Raw genomic sequence first — 15,000 nt, 5'->3', positions numbered from 1 at the left:
TTTCCAAAATTTCATCGGGGTAAGCCATTTGGTTTCTCGATGTTTTAATTCATCGCTGAATTTGACCCATGTGTGGTCATCATTGCGAGGCTGTATTTCCAGTGTGCAAAATCTTCCAGAACAAATCTTCCAGAACTGACTGTTAAGACATTCCAGAGGATCGGTTAGTTAAGGTCTAGGTCAATCAGTCTGACTTCAGGACGACCAGAAGTAGGTAAAGTTTTATCTTTAATATTGATTATTAATAATAAGTAAAAAACCACAATAATGTATATGAGCGATGGTATTTTACCAAAATATAAAAAAGGGGTTAATAAAAAGGGAGCTTTCGACCGTTTGCACAACGGTCGAAAGCGCCCCCCCCCTTTTTTGTAACCCTTTTTGTATTTTGGAAAAATACAGTCTCTCATATATATTGTTGTGGCTTTTTACTTATTATTTCCGGTCACAGTATAGTGATGCTCCATAGATATTGATATTGGTAACATGAATTGATTACTAACAAAAGGAAACTTCGATACAAACAAAAGTAAACATGCTTAAATAAAGCATAGATTATTACAGAAAAAAACAGATAAAAGTAAACGACATTCAAACTTCACATTATTTTTTAGTTAAATGATCACAAACTTCGGTGAGCCCCAACTTCCAACATTTTCGTTTCCGCACTGTATGGCACCTTTCATTTTCTCCTAATCACCTCTTCCTCTCTCCGTCTTGTTTATCCACGCTCATCTTTCAGCCCACGGCAGGGGGGGCCAACGAACCCCTGCCCTCTACGTTATCTGACTTTACGAGAAACCGATTGTCTTATGTTTTTAGTCAAAAAAGTAAAGCTTCTCTTTTGCTTCGATGGTCAAGGCTCTGTCGCATTGTGACGCCAGAAAAACCTCAGTCATTAACTAATTAATCTCCATCGTATTACATTTAAATCCTAAAGATGTTACTTTTACTGGGGACCTAAAATCCATCTGATAACGTCAAAAGGATGAAGAAGAATGCTTGAATGCTTTTGAACGCTTGCTGGTTAGTCCCAGACCATGACAAAATGGGCGGTTGATCCACTTTTGAAGTGCCAAGCGCTATGAAACTTGCAGCAGACCTTAGTCATAATGCTAGCGGCAGTGAGTCCTAGCGTGAATACGTATGGGATGTCAGAGTTCCTATGTACAGGAAGAGAAGTTTAAAAGTTCCATAACAAAGATTGTGCAAGTTTTTTCCACCATCATTTTGTAAAAACGAATTGCGTGTCCCAGAAGCATAAGGCTTGGGCTATCTTTAGTTAGTGAATATATGTGATGTCAAAGTTCCTATTTACAGGAAGAGAAGCTCAGAAAAGTTCCATGATGAAGATTGCGTAAGGTTTTGCACTTATTTTTTCTAAAAGTATCGTAAACTGTCCTGGGGATATCATCGTATATTCACGCCACTTTATATTTTGACCACAAAAAAAACTGGACTCGCTGTTAGGTTAAAAGAATGCATAGGCTTGTTGTAACATTACCGGAATTTATTAGAGGCTGAATTTAGGTGTCGTGTATCTGTATTTATGAAATGACGGACCGATTTTACGTTAAAAAAGATATCACGTGACACTGATCTTTCCAACTTTACGTTCTACATTTGCGTAAAAAGCAAACAGGTACTTTTGAGTTTTTGTTTTCTGTAATGCAAGAAGATTAACAACATGATGGCCGATATCTAACATAAAGTTAACGAAGGGATTTCAGCAGTGTCCAGCAGAGAGATGTTGACAGAATATTGGCGATGGAAAAAATGACATGAAAATCAGCACTGGAATATCTGACCAAATCAGGACAAGTATAGGGGCTGAGGGAACTTGTTGACTGTATCCTGATGGAAACAAAATTATTTAGTTTTTTATATATTGTAGGGCACAAGGTCTCTTGATAAATAGTTTTCCAATTATTTTTATACTTTGACGTTTAATGTACGTACGCTCTTTTCAATCACCGATTGATGTCTGATAGTAATGGAAAAACCGTATATTGAGTTTTTTTTTTCTCTTTGGTTTTTATGTACACAAAATTGTTCATACATTGATTTCTCATCATAAATATGACGTGGATTATGTGAGGCAGCTGATCCGTTCAGAATGTCATAAAACTTCTTTAACTGTTTGTTTCAAGCATTTTGAAGAAACAAATTACAATTATGACCCAGGCTTAGTTTACCATCCCGTTAAATCTTTTGATTTCGTGAAGAGCCCGAAATCCATAGGAAATTTGCTCTTCACAAAATGGCCCCTCCCCCGGCGGTTGGGGATGGAGACAGAGTTGATTATCTTCTCACGCCTTTTTAAAACCAAAAAACCGTGAAAAAAAAAATCTTGGAAATGCCGCACGTTTAACATAACTTCAAAGGAAATAGAAGCGAAAGAGATTTCAATGAATAACATATTTTCTTTTTTTTTCTTTTTTTTTTTACGGCTCTGGCATTTAAAGGTCCGAAATCTGTCTGGGTGTAATTGTTCTGGTTAAAGACTAAATTGAGTTACATTATTCAGTGTCACGCCAAGTGAACGCAGCTGGTGGGGGCGGGAGGGTGTGGGGGCGCTGTGATGTTTCGTAGTGATGTTTTGTGACGCTGTGGTTTTCGTGGGGCGTAACTGTCGCGTGAAGGCGGGATAAGAAAATGGAAGTATTTTGGAAATGTTTTTCAGTTTGATGTATGGTGACATAAGGCAAGAGTATGCGCACGAAAGAGGAATATATATACAGTAGATAATTATGTTTATATATAATATATATATATATATATATATATATATATATATATATATATATATATATATATGTATATATATATATATATATATATATATATATATATATATATATATGTAATGTGTGTGTGTGTATATGTATGTATGTATGTGTATATATATATATCAAGAGGAAAACAGAGTTAAAATCAAGGATACTTTATTCTATTAAAGAAGAGAAGAACAGAGAGAGAGAGAGAGAGAGAGAGAGAGAGAGAGAGAGAGTGAGAGAGAGAGAGATGTTGGAATGATTGAATCAAAAGATTCTTTCACTTATACACACCGGTATTCTAAAACTGCACCTGATAATAGCAGTCGTAAGGAAATTCCTACAACAGAAATAAAATGGCGATGCCCGTAACAATCCACTTCACGTTGAAAGAGACAACATTCGTATTTGAAAAGAAAAAAGAAAAAAAATCACAGAAAGACCTTACGATGAGCAGGCAGATTTCATCACGAAACCAAAGAGCACAATTATTATGGTGCACCAACGTCCGCAGAGATGGTGGGACTACTTCCTAGCCTCTCTCTCTCTCTCTCTCTCTCTCTCTCTCTGTGTAATGCACTTCCTCATTTCCTTCCTTCTCCTTAGCTGTTTTCTTCCCAGTAAAGAGCTATTTTCTGTTGCTTTGGTAACAGAAAGTCTATTTTGTGGTTTTGACAGAAAGTTAAACTTCGAAACATTATTCGTTCGAAGAATTTTGATAGCTTTGGGTTATGTCTTGAAACCTCCTTCATTGGATGTACCGTGGTTAAGTAGTGCAGTTTTATCTATTTCGTTAAATGATTTTGATAACAAACTTTTTATAGGTTTAGAATATGTCTTGAAACCTCCTTAATTGGATATCCAGAGGTTAAGAAGTGCAGTTTCACTGAATGGAAAAATAAAGTCCACAGTAGTATGTAGTACATTGCTATATACAGGAAGCTTTCGCCAACTTGATTTTTATTTTTCCATTTAAGATCACGAGAAAGTGATGATATCAAATAAATTATTTCACTGAATGATTTTGACACCTTGAACAGTTGTACTTGGGTGTATTATGCACATTACGCAGTACAAAGCTCCTCGTGCATGTAATATCACTTTAGTTAAGCCAGCGTACTTGCTTGTTTAGTGCACGACGCGTATGGTCTGCAAAAAGGAATAAAATCGAATTTTATGCGCTTTTACAAATCCTCTGTCAATTGTGGAGTGTATTAGAATATTGCTAATCCTTGTTATGATTTTTGCAGCTCGTTTCATGCCTGATATATATATATATATATATATATATATATATATATATATATATAATATATATATATATATGTATATATATATATATGTATGTATATATAATATATATATATATATATATATATATATATAGAGAGAGAGAGAGGTAGAGAGAGAGAGAGAGAGAGAGAGAGAGAAGAGAGAGAGAACCACTATAAAACACTCATGTGCATATTTGAAATGAATGCAGTGCGCATGTATGCTTTTTTGAATACCTGTGAACATATACTTCTATGTGTGTGTTCGTGTAACAAATGCATTAAACAAACAAATCCCAAAAAAAAAAAAAAAGAAACAGAAGAGCACGTTTTTCTCGTTAATCACTCTTGCTTCCAAGTTCCCAAGTTAGCATCATAACGCCTCGACTCTCGCCAGAACGCTTATATATATCTTCTCACAAGTGGTCTCTCCTCTCTTTCATTCTCTCATAATCTCGTTGAGAGTTGCTTCGAGGTGTTAAGAAAAAAAAAAAGCCCTATCTCTCTTCCCTTTAAAAAAAATGTAAAAAAAAAAAAAAAAAAAAAAAAGGGAACGTAGCCGTTACGAGCAGAAAGTTTGCATCCCCAGTAGCAGACCGTTGAGAGCCTAATATATTTCCATCGGAGTTTGAAAGTTCAACACTTTATTCCAGAGTAATTCAATAGTTGGCCCGGCCGTCACCTCCGTCGCCCTCTGCGACGTCCAAACATTTCCCTAAGGAATGACTTTGGGAGAAACTGGAAGAAAAAGGATGCGTGCGCGCGCGCGCTCACACTAAAAAAAAAACATACAAATATACACAGTAAAAATAACACATACAAACATACACACCAACACGCACGGATATTTCCCTTAAGTAGTGACTGCGAAAGTAACTGGGAGAAGTAGAAACGTTTGGAGAGAGAGAGAGAGAGAGAGAGAGAGAGAGAGAGAGAGAGAGAGAGAGAGAGAGAGAGAGATATTTCCTCAGGGGATGACTGAAAGCCAGCGGAAGAAGTAAGATGATTGAGAAAGAGAGAGAGAGAGAGAGAGAGAGAGAGAGAGAGAGAGAGAGAGAGAGAGAGAGAGAATGTCCCAGATGAATAATTTTGAAAGCAGCAAATTAGAAATGCATGGAGAGAGAGAGAGAGAGAGAGAGAGAGAGAGAGAGAGAGAGAGAGAGAGAGAGAGTTCGCACGGAAAGAGTACACTATAAAACCGGCCTTCGTTATTAACAAGACGCAAGACAATAACCCTCATCTACATATGTAGATAAGACAGACATCTAGCATGACGGAGTAGACGAAAGGATATATAAAGTAATATTGTCTGTAGTTCGTTTTTATATTTCTCATTTACATCTCATATGCTTTTAGTCTCGTGTCAGCATTATTGCCTCAGTTTTTATGATTTGCATTATCATGTGTACTTTACTGTGTATTTATTGGATTTTTGGTGTATCTCAGCATTCATTTGTTATTGTTATTTCCCGCTTTTTGTTTTCTCGTTTCCACATATGGACATTTTCCATCCTGCGGAAGCTTGCTATGCAAGCTAATGACTCAGAAAATTTCCATATGAATGTTAACTGATTTTGAATGATACATAAACAGTGATAGCAAAAATGCTGATGAATGCAGGTTCTAAAAAATGTGATACTGAAAATACGTCGAATCATATTTACCCAAATATGCGAGGTAAGTTACAAAAAATATGAAGGATGTTTAGATTCAAGGGCTGTGACATAAGAACAAAAGGTGGCTGTAGAGGAGAGTCAGGCGTGTCGACAAAGGCGGTAAGAATCTCCAGCAGGAGAGAACTTAGGATGTACGATATAGGCTGGAGGATGTCAGATGTCCTCATATTAGGATGTCAGGTCACCTGGATGTCCTAAGAATGAGGATTTAGATCTTGCATGCCATTAGGATGATGTTCTTAGGAAAGTTTCCAGACTCCCTGTCATTGAGGCGTCCTTACATGAAAGCATTTACCCTCCATTGCCCGTAGGGTATTCTTGCATGAAAGCATATGCACTTCATTGCCCCGTAGGTTATCCTTACAGTGGACTAATCTGAGTTTGCTTGGTATTAGAGTAGACTCTTCAGATTTGCCACACAGTAGAATTAACTAGAATGCCCACAGGAGTGAAAATTTAGATTGATTCATGGGATATGAAAATCTTAGCATAGGGTAAAAGAAAAAAAAATACACTTTCTAGGACGATGGGGTAATTGTTTCTAGGTTTTAAGGTTCCTGGGTAATTTTTTTGAATGGGTGTAAGTGAATTTACCGGCGAAAACACAAAAACGTATGGTGTGTATATTCATCTATATGCATTAACCATGGAAGAAAATTTGCGAAAATGCCTGTACGCAACATTACGCATCTCAGAGAGAGAGAGAGAGAGAGAGAGAGAGAGAGAGAGAGAGAGAGAGAGAGGTAATATGAAGGATCCGATAAAAAACCAAACTCCTATCATTTGCAACAGTAAAGCAATCAGATGCACTTTTTACCGATCTCGTTAAACCAAGAGTTAAAAGAGAGTTTGCACGACGCCTCAGCACGATATAAAACGGCTCGTGTACTGCTGTAGTTCTCCGCCGTTTCATCTCTTTCAATATTTCTCCCATTTGTGTGTCATTATCTCATGTCTGTTCGAAAAGTTAAGGCGATAGCAGCGATCTGATAAGAGCCGCTGCAAACGCAAACAGGAAATATGACGGGGCTTTTAACCCCTGTGGTAAGACACAGCTGGTCATTCTACACTGATTAGACGTTTCCTTCGTGTATTCCCTTCCTTCCACCTGCTGTGGGTGGCGACATGACTTCTTTATTGTTTCGATTTTCCACCGATAACACCAGGACTCAAATTTGTATTTTTTTTTTTTTTTTTTCGAGTAAATAAACGCGTTGCTTACAAAGGACATTTGGCGTTTATGTAGGCTATAATCAGTACAAGGAAGTCGGTTTTCATTAGATTTTTATTACTGGTATAATTGTTGTTATTATTATCTATTTTATTATTTTATTTATTTTATTTTGCAGCGCTTAGATGCAGGTAAACTATATTGGAAATATAGATGATGGCGCTTGGAAACTGTCTATCTATTGTATTATTTTTTTTTCAGCGCATAGATGCAGGTACTGTATGGAAATATAGATGTTGGGGCTTGGAAACTATCACCTACCTATTGTATTGTACTGAACTGGAAATGAAGATGATAGTAACTGAAAACTATCTCCTACCAATTGGTGATTTTTCTCCATCCGTTCAGTGTAAAACGCCATACATGTTTTGTATGTACGTATGTACAAAACAAAGCAGGGTAAAGGCTTATTCCCATTTCGTCACTCTCTAATCCATCACTTTCGTCAGGGACGTGTCGTACGGTATTTGACGCATGAGGGGGTGAATATAGGTCTCGGTACCCTGAGGGTTACTGCCCCCTCTCTCTCTCTCTCTCTCTCTCTCTCTCTCTCTCTCTCTCTCTCTCTCTCTCTCTCTCTCACTTTTCTATCTCGATCTATCATCTCTCGGCAGTGAGTGATGCTTCTGGGGAGCGTCTCCTTTTGTTTATTTACATATTTATAGATTGCGCAGCGCTGTTCTGCTATCTTTACGCTACTTGTGATATTTGCAAGTTAATCCTCTGTACAGTGTAGTATTTTTCAGTCCTTAATCTTCTGCGCAGTATTGTATTAATGAGTTCTTAATCTTCTGTACGGTATGGTGTTAATCAGTTCTTAATCTTCTGTACAGTGTAGTATTAATCAGTTCTTAATCCTCTGTACAGCATAGTATTAATCAGTTCTTAATCCTCTGTACAGTATGGTATTGATCAGTTCTTAATCCTCTGTACAGCATAGTATTAATCAGTTCTTAATCCTTTGTATGGTATGGTATTAATTAGTTCTTAATCCTCAGTACAGTATAGTATTAATCAGTTCTTAATCCTCTGTACAGTATAGTATTAATCGTTCTTAATCACCTGTACAGTATAGTATTAATCAGTTCTAAATCCTTTCTGCAGTATAGTAGTAATGAGTTCTTAATCCTTTGCACAGTATAGTATTAATCAATCAGTTGTTAATCCTCTGTGCAGTATAGTATTAGTCAGTTCTTAATCCTCTGTACAGTATAGTATTAATCAGTTCTTAATCCTCTGTACAGTATAGTATGAATCAGTTCTTAATCCCCTGTACAGTATAGTATTAATCAGTTCTTAATCCTCTGTACAGTATAATATTAATCAGTTCTTATTCCTCTGTACTTTATAGTATTAATCAGCTCTTAATCCTCTGCACAGTATAGTATTAATCAGTTCTTAATCCTCTGCACAGTTTACTATTAACCAGCTCTTAATACTCTGCACAGTATGGTATTAATCAGTTCTTAATCCTCTGTGAAGTATAGTATTAACCAGTTCATAATCCTCTGTACAGTACAGTATTAATCAGTTCTTAATCCTCTGTGCAGTATAGTATTAATCACTTCTGTATGGTAAAATTTGTGAAGGACCCACGTTAATATTATCTCGGTTTATTATTTTGCAGTCCTTCATTCACCATCATCCTGTGGCTGATTCAAGCAGCTGGCAGCCCCTCATAGTCGATTCAGCAGCCAGGGCTGATCCTGTGGCCAGTGAGATCTCATTCATGGCTATTGAATCTAATTCAATAGCCAGGGACTAAATCTGTTGTCACATTAAATCCTTAGTGGCTCTTTTAGGGCCTGACCCAGTACCGAGCAAACCTTCATATATTATTCAGTAATCAAAGGTGACCTCTGCAATGGGAGGTTCCTCTTGGCTAGGTGAAAACTGGGCTGGTTAGGAGACATCACTCTTCCACGATCAATTCAGTAATCAAAAGGTAATTCTGTCCCGCGTAATCTTTCATGGGTACTCACGTAATCGGTGGTTGATAGTATGCATTATTTTATGGTTAATTCAGCGATCAAAAGCCAGTCTTGTGTCCAGCAGTCCTTCCTGGTTAATTATGTATTCATGGACCGATTCACAGTGGTTGATTCAGTAATCAGAGGCTTGATTTGTAGGCATCAGGCTTTTTTGGTCGATTCAGCAGTCAGCAGAATTTTGCGTCTGAATTTTTCAGTCAACAGATATCTACCATCTGCTGTTACTTCAGTAATCCAAAGTCGGTCTTTTCTGTTTTCAATCCAAAGGCCGTTGGGGCTGGCAACCGAATGCGCTTTTAATCTAGCCCAAACTGGGAGGAAAACGGAATAAAAGAGAGAAGGGAAAAGTAACACACACACATATATATATATATATACTGTATAATATATATATATATATATATATATATATATATATATATATATATATATATATATATATATATATATATATGATTGACCACAGAGGAAGCTCTAGAGCTCTGTCCAACAGGAGGCTGAGAAAGCCACGAGGAACACGGGCAGTAAAAAAAGTAGGGCGAACCCGGTGCCCGAACCTTCAATAAGATTGATTGAAATTGACCTGGCGTCGCACAAGTAGCAGAGTCATTGACGCCCACATCCATCCTCAGTGACTTAAGGTTGGAGGCCCATTTATTTTCTCTCGTGTTTTCATCGGGGTTTTGGGGAAGTTATGGCTTGGAAAACACACCTCTTTCGTCTGGGTATGTTATTGTATGTGTTTTTCAGTGAGAACGAGATGTTTGCATATAATTAGCAGGTTGATGGTACGCTTAGTTTTCTTTATCTCGTTATTAACTTTTTTTTTATTCTATTGATGTAAAATGGCTTAGTAGGACTGATGAGAAATACGAAGTAGTATCGGAAAGTCTCTCCTTTTCGTTCTTAACTTTGTACATAAATATTTTTAACACTACTGTGGCTTGTAATTCTCAATCATGTTATTATGATGCGGAAGTATTTAGAAAGGTGATTGAGTGGCTGACTGGTTAAAATTACTCAAGCACTGTCGTTGAATGTTGATATTCTATCAGCAGTAAAACAAACCTTAGTAAGTCAGTTCATTAAGAAAACTTAATTACTTCTGAATACTACTTAATTCTAATATATCTACCATTCCTCCCTGATTAGCTGCTTGTATGCTCAGGTGTTTCAAAGCAAGTTCAAAACCATTACAAAGAATAGAGCCAATACATTTATAGTATGTAAACTAATAAGATTATCAAAATGCTTAAATCACACTAGTAACGTAAACACTGTAAGTAGGTCTCTCTCTTCTAGATCGAGAACGGGATATGCTGTATATCAGGTCCACAATAATATTCACCACTGGATGTTATTGTGGACCTGATATACAACGTAAATATTATTAGTTATCAAAATCAAAATGGTGCCCAGGAGGAAAGTCGCCTTACCCACGCCATTAGTCACTCAGTTTTGACATAGAAAATAAAATGTAAATAAGAACAGGAAACGATACAATGCAAAGCTGTGACCCATCATTTGGATACCTTTATGCCCAACGAGTTTTTACTCATTTTGTGGGCCACACGTTACTTTGGAGTAATCTGAGGCGATCCCAGGAAACATATATATACATTAAATTATGTTGTGTACATATGAAAACATGTGTTGTTTGTATGTGTATATATATATATATATATATATATATATATATTTTATATAAATGTATATATATATATATATATATATATATATATATATATATATATATATATATATATATATATATATATATTATATTAAATATTAAGTTACAAACCTCTGTTTATTGTCTAGTGAATAACAAATGTGATGTAATAAAAATGTATATATATATATATTATATATATATATTGTATATATATATATATATATATATGTATATATATATATATTTATATATTTATACACACACCATGTGATTTGTTTCAAGGATTATGGTGATGGATTTAGGCCCAGAAAAATTCCCAAAAACTGTTCATCACATGCAGATAAACTTTCTCACTTTCAAGTGAACTATGAACTAATATTTTGAAGAGTAATAACTGAGTATATTCATCATAATAACACATACATGCCGACATTATATATATATATATATATATATATATATATATATATATATATATATACGTATATATATATATATATTATATATACATACATATATATAAATATGTACGTATGTATACATGCATTAAATTGAGAGTAAAGAGAGAGACAGACAGGTACATAAAATAGCCTAGGCTAATATACACTCCACACTTTGCTGGGGTTTTTAAATGTGTCCACATTCTTTGATGGTATATGTAACTGTATGTACGGGTCTGAAATATCTGGAATACTTTTATATGTACCCATCTGTAAATAAGGGTGCATTTTTATATACAAGAACGATCATACACTCACATCTGTATATGTTGTATATTAGACCTCATTGTGTATGCTATAGTTGTATATGTATAATATTGGCACTTGGAAATACTTGACGTTTGTAACATATATATGAGACATGTACTTTTGCATATGTATATCATATTTAATATACAAATGGAATGTTGTAGAGATTGAACCCTGCTGTTAACCAAGTTGATACACTTCTTCGAGAAAAAAGGGAATTCTTTTCAACTGTTTACAAATTTCCTGTGCGATAAGAAAACAAGAATTGGAAATCCTTGTATGGAGTAAAGATTAAAAAATAAAATCGAAAATTTTAGGTAACCCGTAAATATAAAGTGATCATGAACAAGGATAATAATAATATTGATGATGATGATGATAATATTGATGACGATGATATTTGTGAAGTGGTGATAGTGATGGTGATATATATATATATATATATATATATATATATATATATATATATATATATATATATATATATATATATATGTGTGTGTGTGTGTGTGTGTGTGTGTAATTGTAAAATTGAATTTGAAAATCAGAATGCAACTTCAGTTACTTATGTGAAATGAAATTATTTATTGATAATTCATGACATTATTTTAGTGATAGTTTTTTACCAGAAAAAAATAGACTTGACAATAATAGCAGCGCTGATACGTATTATTGAAATGAGAAATTATTATGATAGAAAGGTATGTAGAAACGCGCACGAAAAAAAAAAAATCTCTCTCTCTCTCTCTCTCTCTCTCTCTCACGCACGCACAGGGGACAGGCAAATCGGACTCTAACCAATTTCGATGCAAGCAGGACCCACTTACAGTGACTACAAGTCCTAGGGAGCGGGGATCGTGATATGCCTGCGGGCCATCTCTGCTATGCTGAGCTTCGGGGTAACATTCTCTCACTATAGTCGCAAAGTATGCTCGTGTATGTATGTATATATTATATATATACATGCATATATATGTATATATATTTATATATATATATGTATATATGTATAAATTTGTATATTTACAAAAATGTATGTAAATAACTTGTTCATCCATATCTCTCTCTCTCTCTCTCTCTCTCTCTCTCTCTCTCTCTCTGTCGTACAATATATATACTGTATATATATATATATGTGTGTATGCACCAAACATAATTGTATATATATATATATATATATATATATATATATATATATATATATATATATATATATATATATATATATATATATATATATATATATATATATATTATACACACATCCAGGCAGACAGCAACTTATTCGTGTGTGTAAAGCTGTAAAAAAAAAAATAAAAAGAGAAAGAAAATCCACCAGAAGTAATTGACAAAATATTTGAGGATACATCAAAGCCAATGATTGTGCCGGTTCACCCTAATGAGGGGTTCAGAGATACGGAAATGGTTTTAATACTTCCTTTATGATGAACTCGATTCCTGGAGACTTATAGCGCAGCTTTCCGTTGGGTAATGTTCATATCTTTCGGTCGATTTTCTGCTAAAGGAATTTTTATTCTGCTCCGAGTATTTCTTACTGTTTTTACACGCCGTGTTGGTTTATTAAAACTGTACACGTTAGAGTTACTGTATATAGTTTCGATAAAATTGTTTAGGTTGATTTTATTATGTTTGCTTTTAATACATATATATATATATATATATATATATATATATATATATATATATATATATATATATATATATATATATAAGTATATATATAGATATATATGTGTATATATATATATGTATGTAGTTATGTATGTATGTTTATTTATATATATATATAATATGTAGTGGTTGATGATAAGATATGTAGACGCATATTTTCATTTTCATATATCAATGATTTCTGGCAAAGTACAACTATATATATTATAATTCTACTATTTCTCATTATTCTCTGGTGTAGTCTTTGCATCGCTTGTCGCAAGTGAAATAGGAATTGCAAGTTACAAAATGTTCACATGTAATTGACATTCATACTGTTATTTTCATGTTATGCTAATTAATCATAATTCACAACTAAATGTAGGAGAGAGAGAGAGAGAGAGAGAGAGAGAGAGAGAGAGAGAGAGAGAGAGCGCTAAAAGGTAATTCGTCGATATGTTTGTAAACAATGATGTTGGTACAGTGATGATATCGATCCGTGTTGTATTAAACAGATCTTTTTGCCGCCGCAGGCAATTTACTCTGAATTGCTCGCTAGACCGCCGAGCAAACGTCTCTCTCTCTCTCTCTCTCTCTCTCTCTCTCACCGTTAGAAATAATGAAACCGGTTTTTGATGGTCTCTTTCTCTCTAAAATCCAGTATCAATCGGCGCATCGCTAATACCGATTTATCATTCCTTAATGAACGTCAACCCGATTGTTTACATTTTTTGCTGTAAAGTCCGAGGTTTTGTTTACGTCGGAGAGATTTACATCTCTCGTGAGGTGAAATTCATCTCCTGGAAATGAGAAAAATATCCTGGCAAATTTCCTGTCGCCCGGCGAAATCGCTCGCTGGTTGTGTGCGGTGCACCGGGCACCGGAAATGTACCTGTTGACAGTTGTACCATACAGCGAAACCACCGAACACCAGAAACACGTGCATCTTATGACAATCTCATTCAGGTTAATTACTTTCCTCAGGTATATATATATATATTTTTTTTAAGGGGGAGTGTGTGTGTGTGTGAGTTTGAGAGGCTGTGAGGGATGAATGGGCGGGGACAAAGGGCGTATGTGTGTGCGAGTGTGAGGTGTGGTTAGGTAGGTAGGGCTCTTTGCTGCTTACCTGAAGAAGTCGTTCCTACAGAAGAGTTTTCCTTCGCGGGAGAAGCACTTGTCTGTAAGAGCGCACCCGCAGTCAGCACAGCGTACACACTCGGCATGCCATGTTCTGTCCAGCACCGTCAGCAGAAATTTGTCCATAATGGGTTTTTCACAGCCAGCACAGCAAATGATCATGGTGGCGGGTAGATGAGCGCTTGGAGGTAGTCTGGTCATTTACACTCAGCCCATCACAATCGACACAAACAACTCCTCCGCACCCCTCTCTCTCTCTCTTTCTCTCTCTCTCTCTCTCTCTCTCTCTCTCGAGCTCCTCTAGCTCTCTCGTGCTTTCTCTCTCTCTGTGTTATCTCTCGTTTGGCCTTCCTCTCCCCCTTACAAATTAAATCTAATATAATGTATCGAACTGAAACAAAAGGTCGCACTTTTCCGCGATCGCCGCCGAGAGGGCAGGGCAGGGCAGGGCAGGGCAGCAGCCTAAGGCCACGACGACCCTAAAAGTATTAATGTGGTGCGGTGAGTGGGGAAGGCTGCAGCATTGTGTTGGGCGAGACAGCGCGCGTCGCCTGGGAGGAGGCTTCAACACCGCGCCCTCAGCGTCAGCGCCGGGTGTCGACTCGATCCCGTTCACATTAACACTAACACTAAACCGTAGGAGAGCCACGGCGCAGGCGGCAGGGGCGGGGTCGCGTTGGCAGGCCCCGCCCCTGTTACCATAACAACCACTCCGACATCAGCGGGGAGATGGGAGGCGGAGTCTGGGCCTCGGAGAGCGGGAGATGAGAGGATGCCATTGGCTGCGGGCGAGGGGGCGGCCGTGAGTGGTGGAGGGTCGGG

The 15,000-nt window shown here is 36.4% G+C and overlaps 1 protein-coding gene across 4 annotated transcripts in view; it reads right to left on the bottom strand.

Annotated features, from left to right (window-relative positions):
• The window catches only part of LOC136849845 (LIM/homeobox protein Lhx1-like), a 325,756-nt gene extending 310,953 nt beyond the window's left edge, over positions 1 to 14,803 (bottom strand). For 3 of the 4 annotated variants that reach the window (XM_067123306.1, XM_067123307.1, XM_067123308.1), the window contains exon 1: positions 14,168 to 14,803. In XM_067123306.1, coding sequence (XP_066979407.1) covers positions 14,168 to 14,379 — 212 coding nt within the window. In that variant the 5' untranslated portion in view covers positions 14,380 to 14,803. The remainder of the gene's footprint in view (positions 1 to 14,167) is intronic. The other variant, XM_067123305.1, reaches the window with a different exon arrangement.
• Between the last annotated feature and the right edge of the window lie 197 nt (positions 14,804 to 15,000).

Source organism: Macrobrachium rosenbergii, chromosome 21, assembly GCF_040412425.1.
Source record: "Macrobrachium rosenbergii isolate ZJJX-2024 chromosome 21, ASM4041242v1, whole genome shotgun sequence".
Taxonomy (NCBI): Eukaryota; Metazoa; Arthropoda; class Malacostraca; order Decapoda; family Palaemonidae; genus Macrobrachium; species Macrobrachium rosenbergii.
The sequence above is the reverse complement of the archived record's forward strand: the minus strand, read 5'-3'. Positions and strand labels throughout refer to the sequence as shown.